Source organism: Drosophila albomicans, chromosome 2R (assembly GCF_009650485.2).
Source record: "Drosophila albomicans strain 15112-1751.03 chromosome 2R, ASM965048v2, whole genome shotgun sequence".
Taxonomy (NCBI): Eukaryota; Metazoa; Arthropoda; class Insecta; order Diptera; family Drosophilidae; genus Drosophila; species Drosophila albomicans.
In genome coordinates this window covers 22227815-22248700 of record NC_047631.2, presented here as the reverse complement: position 1 = coordinate 22248700, position 20886 = coordinate 22227815, and the positions used below count along the sequence as shown (strand labels likewise).

At 38.8% G+C, this 20886-nt stretch overlaps 1 protein-coding gene and 1 long non-coding RNA gene across 6 annotated transcripts in view; both read left to right on the top strand.

Annotated features, from left to right (window-relative positions):
• LOC117575802 (5'-AMP-activated protein kinase subunit gamma-1) overlaps nt 1-20886 on the top strand; it is a 72213-nt gene that overhangs the window by 46826 nt on the left and 4501 nt on the right. For 3 of the 5 annotated variants that reach the window (XM_052006537.1, XM_034260182.2, XM_034260187.2), the window contains 2 exons: nt 15801-15934; nt 19889-19937. In XM_052006537.1, the coding sequence (XP_051862497.1) occupies nt 15801-15934; nt 19889-19937 (183 nt within the window). Of the gene's footprint in view, nt 1-13681; nt 14435-15010; nt 15663-15800; nt 15935-17728; nt 18839-19888; nt 19938-20886 lie in introns of those variants that run through there. The other 2 variants (XM_034260184.2, XM_034260186.2) reach the window with 2 other exon arrangements.
• LOC127565844 (uncharacterized) lies at nt 11541-13748 on the top strand. The gene is made up of 2 exons (XR_007955243.1): nt 11541-12178; nt 13561-13748. It is a non-coding gene; the product is annotated as an uncharacterized LOC127565844 (long non-coding RNA).

The following is a 20886-nucleotide window of genomic DNA, read 5'->3' as shown; positions in this document are numbered from 1 at the left end:
GCGAGTGCGAATGCGTTTCAACAAAACTAACTGTTGCTGCATTTTGGGTCTTCGCCTGTATGTTTACCCTTTGGTTGACCTTGAAAGCTTTTTTTCGTTGCCGAAGCCGAGACTTGTTTATGTACAGACTGCAGTTGTTATTGTGGCTCCTGGTGGTTGCATTTTCAATGTCATGCAAAGAATAACAGAAAAACAACCAGCACCTGGTTTGTTCTCGCTCTTGCATACCCGCTTTACTCTTAACTCCCCACTCTTCGCTTCGCATGCACAGACTTCGTTCGCTGGAACTTTGTTTTTGTTGTGCACTTTTTTTTTACTTTTTAAGCCTTTGGTTTTGTATGTTGTTTTGTTATTATTCGTCGCCGGCTTCATATCAAGTGTCTGGCCATGACGTAATCTTGAAGCATGTGCAGAGCGTTTAATTTAGAAGGGGTGGACAGACGGGTGATGAGAGGCACGTCTACTTACAAATGTGTGTGAGTGAGTGAATGACTGAGAGAGTCTGTGTAAAGACACTACTATCCCGCATTGTTGACTTTTAAAAAGCAAAAGCTCAAATACTCGTACATAATTCGCAACCCACGACAATTAACCGACATTGATTTTGAAGGCAGCCAGACGTTGTTGACGCGAAAGATGTGCTTGTGTATGTGTAAGTGTAGGTGTGAGCTGTTGTTGTTTATTTTCTATTGTCATAACCCATTCATAAGCGAAAGTCTGTTAAGCCGCCCCAAACTCACACATATGCACACGTTCGTGGAGCATATCTCACTCTGTTAAACTAGAAAAGACCAGTAGCAAATAGAGAGAGAGCGAACGCGCAAGAATGAGAGCAAGAGCAACAGAGCATAGACAATGTTAAGGGCGCTTTTTGGTGGTGCTGCTGTGACTGACTGCTAACCTCTGCTGCCTACGTGACGCAGCGCACACAAACAAGAATAGCCACTAGAATCGCAATAATGTAAATACAAACGTCTTATAATTTGAGTGAATGCAAAACACAGCAGCAGCAATGTCATACAAATCGTAAACAACAACAATGCGGAACAACACAAAGAGCAGCCACCTTTGATGATGCTATATGTACCATAACACTTGTAAGTCTGCTTACACATATACATATGTACATACTTTAATACGTAGAAGAGTACATATGGATGTTCTTACATGTTTACAAGCGGAGAACCACACCCGCCAACACTTTTCGCTTTCTGGAAAGTGCGTGAATACAATGTATGTATGTATGTATGTATTTAGTATAAGCAGTTAGTCAACAGTAGAAGGCTACGCAGCGCTGTTAGTTAACAGCAAAGGTCGTTTAAGTTCATAACAGAGGCAAAACTACAAACTACAAACCAAATACAAAAAGGGGAAGATTAGTCAAAACATGCTTAACAGCGACGCGACCACGCCTACTTGGCCAAACAGCTTATCTAACAGAGTACTTTTTGGCTTTCTATGTTCGCTTTGCGCTCGCTAGCTTGATTTTTGTTGTGCTCACCTTTTTCTGCTGTTACATATACTCACGCACACACACATTTGCACACTGTGGGTCTAGCGTATATGCTTTGCGCCGGTTTGGCACTCGCACACAATTGCAAGCTGATACCGTATATACAACTGCATCTGTATGTATATACTCGCGCTCTCCACACACACTTACACTAATACACACACGCATACAATCACTCAGAAGTATATCGGACTGGGTTGGCCACATGGCGGCTACGTTGTCGCCTTTCAGTTAATTTTGAAGCGCCGGCCGCGACAGACGTTAACAGCGCCACGTGAATTTTTTGTGCATTAATGAAATTACTTGAACAAACTTCGAGACACTTTTTGAATCATCAGCACATAATATAAGCATTCGACAAAAGGTTTAGCACATCGTTCATTAAGAAAAAAAAACAAAAATACCGAAAGCATTTAATAATAACTTTAGAAATATTTTCAATCATAATTAGTAAGTTTAACGTTGTTTCAAACAAAGAAAACGTTTAACTTACAAACTGGATTTTCTAAAGCGGTTTTCGAACAAAAATACACAAAATATTTGGATTTTTTTCTTGTCTTTTGCTATAAATATGCATGAGCGAGCATTTTAATCTGGCATTTTATAGTTAATAAACAAAGCAAACAAACTACACACAGTTTATATTGTATGCATTATATATATCTGAGTGCGTGAAGTGGAAAATCCATTAAACATTATTGTGGAAAGTTGTGTGAAAAGTGCAACACAAATGAAGAGGAAATTTCAGTACAAAATTTATAAATGAAATTCAAAAACTCGCAAAACAACAGACATTAAAAAAAATGTGTATATATAAATATAAGACACTGCACAATTGCGCAAGTCTTAAAATAAACAAAATTTAATTTCGTTAATTATTGCGGTTAAAACTGCACATCGAAAAAAGAAGAAAAAATATATTCGCTCAACGTCGTTTTTGCTTTGAAAATCGAATCGTGTCTTTGCTGTGCGAGTAACCATGTGATAAAATATTATTTTTATAAAAATAAAATCGACATTTTGCGCCAACACCCGGCAAAAGATTCTGTTATTTTGTCGGTTTTAGTGCCGCGTCAACTTGATTTCATTTTATTGTTGTTTATATAATTAGAGAAACGAAAAAGACACAAAATTGATTTGATTTATATGACTTTTGCCGACATCTGTGACGCAAAAGCTGCAGTTAAAATTTCTGTTTTTGATTTGGCCAAAGTGCGAGCAAGTGATTTTCCAAGTATATAAGTATATATATATAGGAATATATGAGGCAAATATTCTGGATTGTGGCTTGTTTTCATTTATAGAAAAAAGCAAAAGTCTGTCTATAGGCAGTTTTTAGTGGCGTCATTAGCACAAGTCAATATCATTAAGAAGAAGCAATTAATCATATTTATGTGAGCAATTAAAAGTTTTAAAAATTGCAAAAATGAAATATAGAAATATGTTTTAAACTCTAATCTCTTTCAATTACTTGTAGTTTGCAATAATCTAGAACTCTTGCACTGATAAGAAGCTCCCCCCAGTTGTTAGCTCATCTAAAAGCAAAAAGAAAGTGATAATCCCGCAACTATTAATAATTGCACAGCATTATATAGAAGTGGGGTCTGAGGCTGTCGCTGATATGATTTACACATTATTACAATCATGAGCTTTATTAATACTATATGTGTATATAAATTGCGACACATTTGTATGTCTGTCTGGCAATTGAAATGCGCTTGGAATAGGTCAGTTCTACATAGCATTCTATACAAAAATACATACATACGAAAACACCCCGAGGAATCTATAAACAATACAACTATATGAGATTATAACTAGAACGCCATAAGTTTCACTTTTTTGTTATTTTCGCAGGGGTTATTTATACTGATTAAAATAGATTTGGATTTTATGTGCGAGTTTTTTTTTTTTGTATTATGAGTGTTTATATCTTTCACAACATCAGCAGCGTAGAACGCATAACATACATAAAAAATTTAATTAAATTTCCAAAGTTAATTTAATTAAAATTTATGCTCACACATTCACAATGCTCTTGTTTTGTTTATGCCACACAAATAACAAAACATCATGAATTGCCCAGGCCGGCTTCGAAAAAAAACAACAACGCACAAAAACAAGTGTGAACGCCAAATGCGATGCTGCTCGACTATGACACACCCTGCATTCCATTATTCTTTCACTTGCAAAGTTCTACCACGTTGTTAACCAGTTTTAATGCGTGCAGGGTATAAGAACAATAAGAATCAGGGATTGAAAATATTTTGATGGAAGCTGAGAACGAAGGAAAAAAGAGAAAACAAGACGAATGAAAACAACAAAAACACGTCAAAGAAATTGCGCAGCGTAAATTCTTCTATTGCGCTCAGCATTTCGCTTTGGTCGCGTGCTTTATTTTCGTTTTCTCTTCTGCTCTTTGGGTTGGTTACGCTACGTTTTTTTTTTTTTTTGGACCGGCAAAAGAGACCAAAGAACAGAAGAAGAAGAACCAACAACAGCCTCTGGGCAATCTGTGCAATGCGGCAACACTCCAGCAGAAAATAATCGCCGGCTGGAGGAGGTACAAAAATTCATTTGCGACGAAAATATACTGAAACATCTCCCCAAGCCGAAGTTTGCGTATGTGTAAATGTATCGGAAGTGTTAGGGAACGGAGTGCAGAATATTATCTAACAGCTATGAGGTGTTTTCTTAACGAAGCGAAGACCTTCAACTTGAGCCGTGCCATATGTTAAATACTCTTGATACGTTTCGGATTAGGAAGCTGCGATACTTTTAAAGGTTTTGTAACCATAATAAACAGCCATTAAAAAATTAGCATATTCCTTTTATGTAACTCACTCTAATCTTTAGCTAATTCTTATGTAACATCTTTAGAAGCAATTAGACTGACTTAAACGTTGCATGCCACAAACATTTTATGGAGTTTAATTGAATTTGTTAAAATTTCATGACAAACTCGTTATTTTATCGAGACATCATTAAATATATACAATCCAAACTGACCTTCATATTCTATTCTATTCTATTCCCTCGAATAGCGTCGCGACACTTGCTGCATGCAACTATTTATAATTTACCCAGCTAATTTACGATGCGAAATTATTTTAACACTTGCGCTGCATAAATCGCAGCAAAATTTTTGAAACTGCGTAAAAGCTGAGATACTTATAGATAGATATAGATATAAATACTATGCGATAACTATGAAGAGAAACCAGTTATTGTTTGTTTTGAAAACTTTTCAGTTTTCTGACTTCGAACAGATCAACAGAAAGCTAGTTGAAAGGGTTCGTTAAACCTTTGTCTCTACTCTCGAAAGTTTTCTAGTATTTTCCTCAGCTGCACTTGAAATTATGTCATATTTATCTAGTATACTCTATGGAATACCAGTTTTGGATAACTCTCGGTGAGGTTCACAAATTTATTCAACACGCTCTTTGATCATCAATCAAATTCTTTTTTGGAGAAACATTTGACGTTGCATTTTTATGTCCGATTGTAGTTTTCCGATCGTTGATTTTGTAGTTTTTGATTGTCTCGATTGTTGTTTTGAAAGATTAGAAACTAGAAAAACAATACTCACCGCATGTTTTTGTGGTGATTGTCGTTTCTCTCTCTGGGGTCGACTGAGAATTGGGTCAAGTGAAGGAACTTACTTAAAACGGTAATTAAATTTCTGTTCAATTATATTCCGAACAACATAAATATTGTTCATATCTGCTGTTTGCTGGTTTTTTTCATTATTGTTATTAATCTTGTTACCGTGATGATTGCCTTAATTGCAACACGCTTCACTGTTGTGTTGCTAACTGCATAAATTTAATACTGTACTTAACATACAGGGTGTCTAAGTTGGGGCTACTCAAGTTTATGATATGCTACGCATAAACTTGTTATTATTAACTCTGGTCTAAGCCGAAGAAAATAATCGCTAAAAAGGTATACGAAATAGTATCATATTTAGTGGCAAATTATCTTCTCTTCTGTCCCACGATTTACGTTTTATATATTTCTCTTCTATTTTTTTTTTTCATTCTTTAAGCATCGCATGCCACAAAGACACTCCAGGCGGTCCCTGGCTGCTTCTGCTTTTGTATTCCCTTTCCTCGCTTTTCACTCTTGAGTCTCTTCAAGTCTCTTAACGAGCTTCTGTCACTGTCTCTCCCTCATTCTGATGTCGTCGACGTCAGTTTCAGCCTGACCACGCCCAATTAAAAGTCGTAAACAACATGCACACGAACGAGTAAGAAAAGTCGAATGTCCTTGAGCTGTTTTGGCCTTTCGCAACTTAATCCTGTGTCATGTGACAACCTCGGTAGCCAACTGAAACTTTGCCAGCGATTAAGCGAACAATAAGCCAGCATACAACAGCAAGAACATCAAGAACAACGACCAAGACAAGAGCCATATAAGTGTTAATAGGGATGTGCAGAGGGGGGAGGGAACAAACAATGCGAATGAGAAGCATCACATATAGTAAATGAGCTTATAGAGATACTTTTCCTTCTCCTTTTACTTAGTCGACAATGCCAAACAGGCGACGTTAAACGCTGGCAATTAAAAGTATTGCCAAGTGAGGGACCCGTACATATCACTGAAGATAAGATAGATATTTTCTTTTTTAATTAAACGAAATAAGCTCACAAAATTTCAAGATTGCCTATAGAAAAAATGAAACCGAAAACGAAACGAATTTCATAACTAAACTTTAATAGACCACAAACTTTGTAAACATTTCGACTAAGAACACATCCTGAAAGTTTCAATTGTTTTCTACCGATTTTGAACGTGTGAACGTGACTTTTAGACAATTCTCAAACCAATCGCCCCATAAATTAAATACAAAAACAAAACAGCGTATACTTAATATGCACTTTGCAAATTTCGACACGCAACCAAGTGATACGGTTTATTCAGATATAGAATATATATATATATATATATAGTATATAAATGGGCATATCTGTATATGGAATATAAAGGAAGCAACAGAGCAAAGCAAAAACACACACCCACTTTCAGAGGCGTTAATTAGCATGCACGATTTGATGTGTCATGTGTGTTTGTATGTGATCAAGTGAGCAAGTGTGTGTTTTAGGGGAATGGATCCAATATAGTGCCTAACCTTGAACACCATTAACCTACTAGAAAAAGCAAAAGAATTGTCCACATTGGGGTTGGTCAACACAGCATTTGCTTTATTTTTTATCGCTCGACACATTTGAATAGCTAAAGCAGAATCGAGCGATTCTCTAACGGCGATTGGCAATTCTAATGTCAATATGAGTGCATATTGATATGTGTATATTTGTGTATGAAGTATAGAATATAGATATGTGTGTGTTTGATACAGTAAGTGCTCGTATTTTGTCCGAGAGTGTCGTGAAATACATTTGCACAGCGCTGCTTGTTGAGCTATTAAACGAGTATAAACCAAACACAAACACACACACACATTCTGTTTATATATCGTATATCCCTCATTCTGCCAGATGCAATGCCACGTCTTCTTGTTGCTATTGTTGTTTCCTGATAACAACAGCATTTATAATACTTACAACCTGGTAATGTTGACTTTATTTGTTTGTTTATCGTCAAGCAAATAAATTCTACTTGCCCACAAGTTCTTTACATACGTCGTCGTCGTCGTCGTCGTCGTTTTCTACTATTGTAACAAAAGCACAACAAATTAATTAACCTAACGCCTGGCAAAAAGTGGAAAATATCTGAGGGTGTGGAACATTGAAAAAACCGGAAAGGGTAATTGATGTCGTATGTGACTTTGCTTTTCTGAATAATTAAACAAAATTTCTAGAGGATTTGCTAAATTAAAGTTGTGAGGAAATTTAAAACCGAAATTTTAGGTTAATTTTATTGTCAATTACAAGGGAACAAAGTACAAACTGACCGCTGTGAAACTTGCGGTAAATTATACTATAGCTTGACCTTGGGTGAATGATAACTGGAATCTAGATGACAGCTATAAAAACGTTTATTGCAATCTATTAAGCAAATTCCCATAGCTGTCGGAGTTTGCTCAACCTTAACCCACGACCCGTGATTCCGTTTTTTTGCTGTATTTACTAACGTATAAACAATCTTTATATCTTATATGTATACTTAAGATGTTGAACCTTTTTTCTTTAAAGATTTTTGTACCGTTAAATTGCGATTTCCGTTTGAATGCGCAGACATTGCAATGCTGCCTGCAGGACATATCACAATCATTACTCTCATGAAGGTTCCTGCTCTGTCGCTTTCATTTGACATCTTTTTAATGAGTTTGGGTGTGTGTGAAGAATGTATTTCCATTTCCCTTGGCTGCTGTTTGCCTTTTGTTTGTTGCTGATGAATATGTTGACAGGCGGCGTTCTTGAAATGAAAACGAAACGAAACGAGAAAAAAGATGAAATAGAAAATAGAAAAAAATATTTGCTTAGTAATTTGCTAATAGCTCGGGCCCATTGCTTTTTTACTATCTTCATTATCCCACTCCTCGTAGCTATTAGTACGATTTCTTTGTTGTGATTGCAATTTCCAAGTTCAATAACTGTCAACAACGCCCACGAGGCGAATGTGAAAACACATCAAATCTAATTAGCACCCACGTAATACAAATAATACAAGTACTACAAATCTACAATCATCGTATCTCCTCTCGAGGTTCACAAATGAAACTACAAAATACGTTGGGCTCATTTACATAAATTTCCATTGACGTCAATGGCGCGTAGTCTCTGAAACATTGTAGGAGCATAACACACACGTATACTATATACGAATATATATAGTACATCCTGTCGACTTATGTGCTAAGGACATAATAAATTAGCCAAGCTAAGGACAGTGCGTGTGCCCCTATTATCCTGTTCTTACCTCATTCTTACCAACACGTGGAACAACAAAAAAACAATAAAGCGAACAAAGCTTATTTCCAATATTAAGCTATGCTTGTTGTGTAACATTTTCTGTGACTAGCTTGAAACATTCTTCAAAGAAATGTATTCTTAGCATAAACCATTAACTAACAGTTGAATAGATCTTTCTCTACCGCAAATGTGTTTTTGTTGACCTTTGCAAAGTGTATCTAAGCTGCGAATTTTTGGCCTCCAGTAGCTTTTGCTTACACATTATTGCGCTGTCTGCTTCTATGATAGATTCTTAACTCGCATAATTTTGTTGATAAATCGTTTCTTAATGTCAGCAGGTTGGCAATTTCTTTGTTGGGTCTCGGGTGCAAAAAACAAAAAGTCTAACGAATAACGGCGCGTGAATCGCATTTATTATGGCGCCTTTGATACTACGAACGACGTAAAGTTTGTAGATATAGATTCGAGTATAGCAAAACCCACGAGACTATGTCAAATTTGTAAGTAGTTTTTCTGTCGCATGACGTGTTCAACAATAACAAAAAAACAAATATACAAATATATATATTAAAGTCGTGCCCCTCTTTTGAAGACGTGTAGTTTTCGTAAACAAGGCAACAACAATTACACAAATTTTTGAAGTCAAGATGTCGCGTTCCATTAGAAGTGCAAACAGAAAAGCGAACCCATTAAATGAATTGTGTCGCCCCGAGGAAGCTCAACTCAAGTGTGTTGAGTAGCCACAATCGACAATCGACTTGCCACAGTATCTCGAGTATATTTACCGAGAAACACACAAAACCCGAGAAACAAAACGCAGCCGGCACATTTTCAATGCAAATGTTGCCGGTCCGACTGCTAATGCAAATAGATGTAGTCTTGGCCGTTATATAAGAAAGGGAAACAACTTGTTGTTTTCTGATGAATAATCATCCAATGCGGGTCCCAAAGGTCTCGCGTTTTTTATGCAGTTTTTTCGGGAAGCACTTTGTGAAATGCACTAAATGAATCATGCGATGATGAGTTAACAGTAGTAGAACAAAAAGGTGCGTGTCTCGGCTAAATTTGCTTCTTTATCTCCCCAGAGAGAGAGTTTCTTCAACTTATTGATTTATACTATATTGTTTATCGTGTGTCAATGTTGTTACTTCCCCATAATGAACGCTTGGCATGAAAGCCAAGTATTGAGGGCTTGTCAAACCGGTCGGCGATCAATTGATTAAATTCAATTATTTCAATTCGAATTTGTGTAAACAGTCGGTATAAGGCAGGGACATCAACTCATTTGTTTTTCCCTTAATCTGTAGTATGACAATTAATATAGCAGCCCATTAGCCAATGAGTGCTAATGACTTTCATATAACAGTTGCCTGCACTCGATGATCATCAATCTTTGTGAACATTACGAATTGGCAACGATTCAAAAACTGCACAACAACAATATATTGCATAAAACATCTTCAATGACTTTTTCGTTGCAAATTGCAAACGCATATCCCTGAAGGTTTCCTTCTTTTGTTCTACTCTCTCTCCCCCACTCTCCTCCCTCTAAACTCGCAACTAATTAACAAAATACAACAGAAAATGATATACGCCAAAAAGTCCGGCTGTCTGTCTTATTGTCTCTCTACTTGCTTCCGGTCGCATTTATGCATTTGTCTAATTGCACGCTTCCAACGATGCGGAAACAACCACACAGAGAAAGAGAGAGAGAGAGACAGTGAAAGAGGGAGGGAGAAAGCACACGCCTACAACAAGTCGCATATTAAGCTGACAAGCTTGCGTAGTATATCATTAAAACGACTGCAAAATGCAAGATTGTAATGACAGTTTTATGGGCTTGTACCTTTAGCCTGAACCTTTAGGACAACCCTTGCAACGCCAAGGTCGCAGTGCAGGTGCTGGACTACGACAAGTATACGACGCGTATGCCATGAAAATTCGAGCGAGTGGAAAGTTCAAAGTTTGCTTTGAAGGCTATGTGCAGTTGAGAATTGTTTGTGTGGGGTCAGTTTGAGGGCAGAGGTCAGCGACTTTGCCTTGAAGCTCACACTCATAAATATTATTGTTTTTGTTACATTTTTCAATATCGATTTTCTCGAATATTAAATGTCGCATTTCAAAAATACCACACTGTGATAATCTCAGTCGAAATATAATAAAAGTTATCGCATTTCTCGACTTCAGCGCTGCGTCATCGAACTCACAAAATCGGGACATATTTGTTTTCAAATTCGACAATAACAATATATATATATAAACAAAATGGTCAGCGTAATTGGAGTGTTCTCTCTCTCTATCCGAAGAAACTAAAACAATTTGCAGAGCTAAGCAAAAGTTTTCGCTGGACTTTTTCAGTTCAGTTTTATAGCCAAGTGACGGCGACTGTTGGGCGCATGTTCAATGCATGACGCAGGGGGTCGAGAAACTAACCAAAAACCAAATCCCAAAACAAAACTAAATATCAGAACAACAAAATACTTACACTTACATATCCGATTCCCAATCACGTTCAAGGTGAATGCTGCTGTTGCTGCTGCTTCTGGGGCGCAACTTAAACTACAAACTGCCAGCTAAGCGGCATTTTAGTGGTTTCAAGTTGTCGCCGCACCGAAATATCCACCATGCAAATAAAAATAATCTACTACTACACAAAAATTTGCTTACCTCTGAGTTTTTGAATAGATATAATCCGTAAGCAAGCTGAAAAGAAGTAAAACAAAAACAGAAAATGAAATACGTAAACACTTTTAACTGTTATTTATAGTACGGGTGTACCGCAATCAATTCGTTGATAACTTGAGCCCAAATAACAACAATGAGTACCTTTCATAGTCCCCCCTCGCTTGCCTCTGTTATCGCCATTTCTGGGGGTCTGTGAGGTCTGACATCTCAGGTCTACGACAAGTGCTAATGTCTAGTGGGGGTCTGTCACAGACTGCGCCTTTTGATAAGCGCTTATCAGCTACTAATTTGGCGGCAACGATAATTTTGTGACAAGTTTTGAATATACTCGTAGTAGTACTTCACAAACTTGACCTAAATGCGCAGTTTGATTTCCATTCCTTGTCGTTTTACTACCATAACAAGCCAATATACTACACTTAGTATGTATCAAACGTGCATATATAGTATATAGTATATTGCCGTTTATATACTTTCACTTTCATAGCACGCATGCGTTGTCCATGTGGATGCTACTCTTTCAGAATTTTCACTTTCATTTGATTCATTTCGTGGAGCAGGTCACGTTCCTGTCGTTTGCATACTTTGTGGCGTCTCTCTCTCCCTCTCTCTCTTTCTTTTTCTTTTTTGTTGACTTTGAAAAATTCGCAAAGTATTTTTAGGAGAGACGGGGTAGCAACCCCCTAAAGATTTAATGCGTCTCGTTGGCGCATTTCCCCATCGCGCTAATGTTGTTCCGAGTGTTCTGAGTGCAAAACCGCATGGGAAATTGCTGTTCAATTGCATGCGCCCAAGGTCATTTCTCTAATGAAGTACTCTTCATTACACTGATGGGCACAACAACAGCAGCAACAGCAGTAACTAAGCCGCAACAATATTTCACTATTGAACGGTTAACAGCCCTCTGTTAAGTGACAGCGGCAGCATCAGACATCAGAATGTTATGATGTCTTTTACTCTCCCACGCGACTCTCTGGCGCTCTCTCGCAGCTTATGTTGCTCTCTATCACTTGTTTACACATTGCACGTGCATATTTGTCTTCTTTTTCATTTCATTCTCGGTCGCAGTCTGTGTTCGCATTTTTAGGCAAACGGTTGTGTTTGTGTGCGTATCGTATCCATATACATATAGTATATATATATGTGCTCTCGTGTGCCTCAATATTTCGCATTTAATTTACACAAATTTTGATTACATTTATGGACAAGACGAATTGTGGTTTGATAGAGAGAGGGAGGGAATGGAATAGGTGCAACTTAACCTCAATTGAACCCTACGCTCGGTCGATTGCGCAAACATATTTAATCAGCTTTCGAGCGCCTCTCAAAAACTCTATAATCAATAATCGTAATTTCATATTGTGTGCGGTTCAACCTTTCTTTCATTTCCATTTTTATTTATCAATTACCTTCGTCTATTTCTTATACATAAGTAATTGACTCTGCCTCTCGCTTGGCACTTTATTCGCTCTTGTCTTTTGACGTGTGTTAGTGGCGTTTTTGATAAAAATAAAAATATAAATAGAACTTTTGCTTGCTTCACTGCTTGCTGCCTGCTGCTTGCTGATTCTGATTCTGGTCGTTTCTCTCTTTCGTGTTATTTGTTTTTTACACAACGATAAAGTTTATTTAAATGCAAGCCTACGAAGAAGCTATTATCAGCTTTATGCAAAGAGTATTTGTTTGACATGTACACAAATATGTATAAGTATATATGTACATATATTTGTGTTATTGCATTTTACAATCGTTTTGCTGATCAACTGGGACTTTGTACAGTGCTTTGAGCCTAGAGTGTGAGCAGGCGACAAGTTTGTCGTTATCGTTTTTGTGTTCAGGTGACAAAGTCATCGCGAGTTGGGAAATTTATTTAATGCACGAGGATCATGTGACTAAATTGTCGCAAGCAATTGATTTTTTTTCTGTGTGTACATAGAGAATTCGCAACAATGCCGGCCACAGCAGCAACCACAAGCAGAGCAGAGCAGCAGCTGCCGCAATACTATACAACGAAAAATAAAATGAAATAAAAAAATATAATAAAAGCCATTCGCGCATTGACACTTGGCCATGTGGGTGGTGAACTTATTCAAGTGCATGTTTCGCGCAGTCGCTGCGCTCTGTCAATGACAGACTGCGTTGCCTGCACTCGTTCCCTCTGTTAAATCACTTAACAGCATAGGCAAATGTTATTTATGTCCGTTGCATTCGCACCCATTGCTGCTGTTTCCAACAGAATTTGCGAATGTTAATAACTTGCGCAAATAATGACAAAAGTGTTTAAAAATACATGCTCGTAAACATGTATACATGCATTTGTATGCACTTGTACTTATAAAAATAATAACGCGGCAAACAAAAAACAAAACAAAACACACACGCATACGCATACGCATAAGCACACACGGCAGCCGTTAACGCTGGCATCGACGTCGACGGCGACGTCGTCTGCAGCTTTGACTTAATTTGAGTGCATTCAACTTGCAGCGGCTACTACGACGACGGTTTTCAAAGCGATAGAGAGCAAAAAAGCACAACAAAGCTTTGACAAGTGCAAGTGCAAGCAACAACAACAATAACGGCAACTTATGTGCTTTTCGTTTTACAGTACTACAAGGATTATGTGACTTTAGCAAAGAGAAACCCCAAAGCAAGGGCAAGAAAGAGAGTGAAAATAGTGACACACAAATACAATTACTACATTTAAGACATTTAAGTATATGCATATATACATTGACAAACGCGGTAGCTGCAATTGACAACAACAACAACAATAACAATATCAACAAACACAAAGAGCACTTGTTTCAAAAGTGTGTAACAACAAAAACAACAAAACAACGACAACGCCGTCGCAATGCATGGAATTTCCCATCTCTATCGGCAACACGCCGTCGAGAAGCAGCTGAGCGGCGGCGGCAGCAGCGCTGACAGCTGGTCGCAACACAACAACAGCAGAAACGTCTATGGCTATGGCAGCAACAATGAACCTTCTTCCTCGCTGCAGAGTCATCACCTGTACAGTGTGGACTCCTCAAGTAGCTCCAGCAGCAACTCCAACAACTCAAACAACTCGACGATGGGCGGCGTAACAGGCAGCGCCTATGCACAGTGGCAGACAGAGCGACACTCGCAGCCACAAGCTGTGCCGGATGCCCTCAAATCTCTGGCCAATCATCACTACAACAACTCGCCCACACATCATCAGGCAACGGGTGGACAAAGTGGCACCAGCTGCGGCCCACGTAACTCCTATGACAGCTGCTACACCAACGGCTCTGGCATCAGCAGCAGCTTGAAGCGCACGCCATCCTCGAAGCGCAGTTTCCTTGAACGATCTCACAGTCCGGCTATTTATGGCGTAAGCAGAGATTAATACACCCTTCATATACTCTACAGCACTCGAATCTCTTTAATTGAATCTATACCAAAGATTCTTCTCATCTCTATTCGATAGTAATATTCAATCTGTACCTAGATTTCATCTAAAGAAAAGACTTTCAATTATCATCATTTGAAAATAATAATATTTCAAATGATGTCTCTATAATTGCCAGATCTCTTAAAAAGATTTGATTTGTGTATATTCTTTACATTGAATATAATTTTTTCCTTTCTTCATCAATTCTTCTAGCCTATATTATCAAATAAATCTTATCTTTTGTCGATAAGTTCACTTTAAATCTCTATCATCATTCGATAGTAATCTCGATTTAACTGTTATCGATTAGTCCTTTTCTTGTAGTGGATTTTTTCCATCTCTATCGCATCCTATATTAATAACCTGTCAAATATCATATTTGCAATTGAGATCACGTTTGTCAACTAGTCCAGACTCTTCTCTTTGATCAGACTTTTTGTAAATCATTAGTGCTGTGGTGTATAATCAGGGTCTGTTCGATCAGACAACGTTGCTAACCAACGCAATTCCTTACAGAGCATGCGTCGCGGCGCTCCCGATTTTGGTTCACCGCCGCCGCAACCATCGGGCGGATATTTTCCACACGATCTCGACGACATCTACGAGAGTCAGGCAGATCATCAGTATTTCACACATACCGGCGCCAGCGGACAACAGCGCAGCAGCGAGCGACCCACTGCCATATCCATATTTAATCGGGTCAACGCTGCTGCAACTTCTCTGGATGATTACAGCATGGGAGGATCGCGTCAGTCGATGAATAGCACTGATAGCGGCTGCATTCCCATGCCCTCTGGCGGTCCCTTTGTGCGTCATCGTTTCGATAATGCATCATTTGCCAAAAGTCTCAGTGTTGACGAGTCTGGCCCAGATGGTGGCCATGCTGCCCACGGTCAGTCACCGCACAAAGAGGGACACAAACATAAGCACCATCACCATCATCATCACTCCATTCAGGAGATGTTAAAGCACTTTGGCAAGAAGATTCATGTCTGGCCGCGTAAACATCACGATGCCCAGAGTGTTTGCACCTCGCCACAGAATGATCCGCAAGAGAATTTCCGTACACGTTCCAAGAGTTTGGACGTGAACACACTCAGCAGACCGAATCGCATTTTGGATGATTGCGGTGCCACCTATAAGATCTATGATCGCATTGTTAAAGAAGGTAAACTGGGTCTCTAAACTATATTTTGGTACTTGCTGTGCTTCTGCTTTAATTATAATACATCTTTATACCTTTAATAGCATTATATTTTCAGTACAAATTGTTATTAACTTGTTTCTTAACTTCTTTACTTGTTAGGTGCTCATATGCGACGTGCTTCCGCTGACTTGGAGAAACGACGCGCATCAGTTGGTGCTGCTGGTCGAAGCTTTCGAGGGGATGGCACCCTCGATCCACATCATGCAGCTATACTATTCAGAGACTCCAGAGGGGTGAGTAATCGAATTAATCTATCAAAATTACTCAATTTAAGAATAAGATACAGCATAAATATAGGGGAATTCTCCTTAAGTTCAACGCTGCGGTTTTCTTTCACCCTCTTGACATTGACGAATGACTTGAAACAGCAGCTACTTACGAGCTCCTTCATCCTTCTCTTCCCACCCATACTTTTTCCTTTTAAATCATTTGCTGCATGCACTACCATAATTTCTATTCAAGGCTACAACTACAACTTTACTTGCACTTGTTGCGGCGTTGCCTGTCTGCCTTAAGCTTTTTATTTTTATGTAAGCTGCTTAGGGGTTCTCGATTTTTACTCGCAGCCCGAAAGTATGCAACGTTTTTTGGCCTCGCATCGCTTAACAGCCGCAAAAGTTCAACAGCTTTTTGAATCAGTGAATATTTTTGTATTTTATGCCATGCCTTTATTTTTTGCAAACTAATGATTGTTGTGGTTTTCCTTGATTAATTGAATTAGTCAGAGTTCACAATAAATAGCTGATAGCTGATAACTCTCAAATTGGTTGTATTTTGTCATCAACCTTAGCTTTATCTATGAGCACTTTGTTGTTGACGTAAACGCAAGGTCAACTTAATTGGCTAAAAAACGTTCTTACAGTGTTTTGAGTTGTTTACAATTTTTTCACACTCCGCAATGTGGTCATTAAGGCGGAACTGGTTTTTATCATTACTATTAAATACTATGTACTCTTACTACTACACGCGTTTGTGTGTGTATGTGTCTGTTTATCACATGCAAGTACACAATATTTTACGCTCACATGTCAAGAATAATATTGCTCTCACGCCGACTGTTGGCTTATTCCTGACGTCAGCTGTGGTGAAAGCCCCGCGTTATTACCCATATAATCGAGTGGGTGACTGAAGAATGAATGTATGTATTCTTTGGCTGATGATGATTAATTAGCGCGTACATTTCACATAATTCACGTTTCATTGCCTAATGCTTAAGCAATTTCAATTTGAATTCATCTCTGCTCTGTCTGCTCGACACTCAATAGAGGAGTCCATGGGGCAATCTATGGCATAGTTTATTTTGTTTATCAGGCCCCCCTCTCTCTCTCTTTCTCTCTAAGTAAACTTACACAAGAAGCTTTTCACTCACTGAGTGCGCTCTGTAATGGCGCAGCTTATCCTACTTGTGGGTGTGCTGCACTCTCTTCGCTCTCTTCTTGTTTTTGTACTCATTCTCGCTCGCTTGCTCCCTCTGTTTGTTTTATGAAGAATCTTCAAGAATGCGAACAAACGAGCGCCATGATTTTTTTGGTTTCCGAATACACTTGCAAACAGCTGAGTATATGCTTCCTGTTAATGCAGTTTGTAACGCTCAAATGTCAAAAGTTGTTTTCATTTAGTACGCAGAATTTGAAAGTGTTCTTGCTGTGTGAGCGATGCTATCGCAATGTTTTCCCGTAGAGTGTTTACACTTCGATACGCCAAATAGATTGGACTCTCTTTCGCCGAGTGTTTATTTATTGTATGTATGTGTATGTGTATTGAGTTTGCTTAAGCTTTAGCACTCGCCGCACACACATGTGACGATCATATGGCGGCGGTGACGCTCAACAAAACTGTTAACCAGTTTACGTTTACATTTGGGAGCGCGCAGACGTGCCCGGAATAGAAACAGAAACAGCAGCAGCAAAGAGAATAGCAAAACGCAAAGCAGGCGATTGCAAATTTAACATCTACGCATTGTTCATTACAAGGCAAAAGTGTTTATCAGTGCATGCGTGTATAGTGTGTGTGTGCGTGTATTTCTATATATACCACATACTTAAGTGTGTGTACTTAGTAATTAAAGAACGCGTTCGTCTTGGTGCTTGCACATGTATCGTCGTCGTTATTCCGCCTTCGAGTCGAGCGCGCCGCGCATTGGCGTTCTGCCCTCAGCCGCCGCAGTCGCTGCCCAGGTCCAAGCACAAGCTGAAGCTCAAGCTAAAGCTCAGGCTCAAACACAGGCCAAATTACCACATAATCATCAGAAAAACAACAAATTAAGCGTGCGCTTTGACCCAAATCTACCCGATAATGACAGCAATAACAACATCAAGAAGAGCGCAAGCAAAAGCGAGAAAGAGAGACACAGGGAGAACATCAGTTATGACAGTCTGCATGCGAAGGTTGCGCGTAAGGCGCGCTCTCTCAGCAATTCGCCACTCAACCGAAAGAAGTGTTACAGTCATCTGCCTACGCTGATGTCAAACAACGGGCCCACGGCCAGTGCCAACTATCAGCTGCTGAATAGCGCGAATCTCGCTGATTTTGTAGACGGTCAACATCATTCGCAGCACGTAAGCAGACGCGATGACAGCATCGGGTCCAGCAACAATAGCATCAACAACAGCAACAATGGCGCAAGCAAAACAATAAAAACAAAGCAAAAAGATTGCAGAAAATTGTCAGCAACTTTGAGTGCTGCTATGCCGGCAGTGCTGCTACGTCGCAAGACAACAGCAATAACAAGTAGTAATAATAGTCAACAGCAGCAGCAGCAGCTACTACAACAACAACAACAGCAGCAGCAACAACAAAAACAAATGCGCAGTAACAATAGCAACAACATTGCCAATGGTCTCGTACCGGGCAAACGTTTAAACGCGGGTCATTCACCAGCAACAGCAGCAGCGTCGACAACAACAACAACAGTCCCCATTGAGCTGGGCTCAGCTGGACTGCAACAGTCGCTTGTCTATCAGCGACGCAGCAGCCACCACACTCACAGTCACAGCGCCCACAATTCCCCCCTGCGCCATTCGTCACCCGCGCCACCGGTGCATCAGTGTCTTTTGTTGCGACGTCGCAGCGACTACAGTGTTGAGCAGATCGAGCAATGGAAACGGCAGCAACAGCATGCTGGTCGAAAAATTAGCGTAAGTCTCGAGTGTGTGCGTGTGTGTGTGTGAATGTGAATGAGAGAGGAAGAGAGAGCTTTTAGCTTTTGCGACAATGCAATTTCATTTATCTTGCATTTACCTTATTTTGCCTAACAGCTTTCGCACTCATTGTCGGTTCATTTGCCTTGACGTCTGTCCCATTTGGTCAATTTTAGCTATTACAGCGTGACAGTGAGAGAGAGAGAGAGCAAGTTCGCTATAGAGCAGCAGTAGGAATAAGCTCTCTCTCCCGCTGCCTCTCACTCTGTCAATCGTATCTCTTTTCTATCAGGGCGAATTGTTTACTGAGATTGCAATTGTTCAATTTGTCTGTTTGTCTATGGCATTTGCGATTGTTGCTACTTGTTCCACAATTGCACATTTCAATGCTAATTTCGATGCTATTATTTTTTATGTACTGTATATATTTATGTATATATTCTCTATATATACAACCCAAAGATCGAGAAAGAGAGAGAGAGCGTGAGAGGGACACCCATAAATATTTCATTGAAGTTTGCATTCTTTTATCTGTGATTGCGTCGGCAATTTTATGATTAAGCGATTACGCCTCAGAGAACTGTTTACGTACTTTTCCAACACATGTATCTAAGTACGTACTATATACTATACTATATGCACGTATATATAATATATACAACGTATATTTCCAGATGCATAAATGTATTAGCTAAATTACACTCTTGATATGGAAACGTGACAATTGTCGCTTGACCTAAATGAATGTACAAAATACAATTTTAGGTTCCCAGTGGGACCTTGAAAACTCTGTTAGACGAGTGTAATTTTGTGATATTTGTTTAAGCACTTAATAGATAGTTATATTTAACTTATTTATCACCAAGTGTGTGCGCTTGCATCTAATTTAATAAACAGATAAGTGCTATAATTGCGACTGTTGATTATCTAAACATTGTATCAAATGACTTACGTTTTACTGCAAGTCGTAAAATACTATTTAAAATTTTAGAATAATTTAAAATATATGAATATTTATGACAATTTCGTATTTTCGTCTCTTTTCAGTTACCTGTTGCCGATCCTTTCCTCGAGAAAGTCAATCTATCCGATTTCGGTAAGTAAACTTTTATTCCCATGGGGCGTTCTGAGAAACAAATGCGAATTTTGTTGCAAATAAATTAGCAGGCAACTTTTTGGCAGCTTGTCAAGAAGCTGACACTTTTTTTTGTGCTGTGAGTCTTTGGGCACACGACGATTTAGGATGTGCCATATGTAGCGTATAGAAACCTCAAAAAAGTAATATACACAAATGTCGCCATTTAATTTAATCAACATCATATATTAGAGGGATTAAGAATAGAGAATTTGCGTAGGCGCCCAACGACAAGAACATTATATACCGTTTGGCTATAAAACGCTATCTTCCCTCCCTTTTCCGCTTGTGAGAATCATAAACTTTGGGTAGGGTCTCAATAATGATGCGTAACTATTTGACGTAAACATCGAACACACCTCCTTGTTTTGGTTTCTTTGAGGCTAATTATAAGTTCCAAGTACAAGCCACAATGATTTATATTTTTCAACCTTTCTCTTCTCTCTCTTTCTCTCTCTCGCTGGGACTCAACGTTTCTCAGTTGCATTTAGTTGCCAATTTGAGGTATTTCATGAACATCATTAACGTCATATTCAATATGATAGTTCTCCTGATCGGTGGATCGTTTGGTTCCGCTGATTTTTTTGAGTTGTTTTTTTCGGCTGCTGAGATACGAGTAATTTAGAAATTGATTTTAAATACACTTATACGTATGCGTTTCTCTCGATTCTATACATACACATATATTCAATATATCTTTTCGTTCTTGTATTGTATTTGTGTTAGTGTTTTGTTGTATTTTGTTTTGCGCTTTAACGAAAATCTTTTCGCTTTTCCGACCGAGTGGGAAATCAGAGAAAATACAAAAACAGAAACAGACTAGAGGATCAGTTTATGATAAAATCTCGAAACGTTTAGACGGGCGACAAACAAAATAGAAAATTAAGAAAAGCACCGCCGAGACAACCAA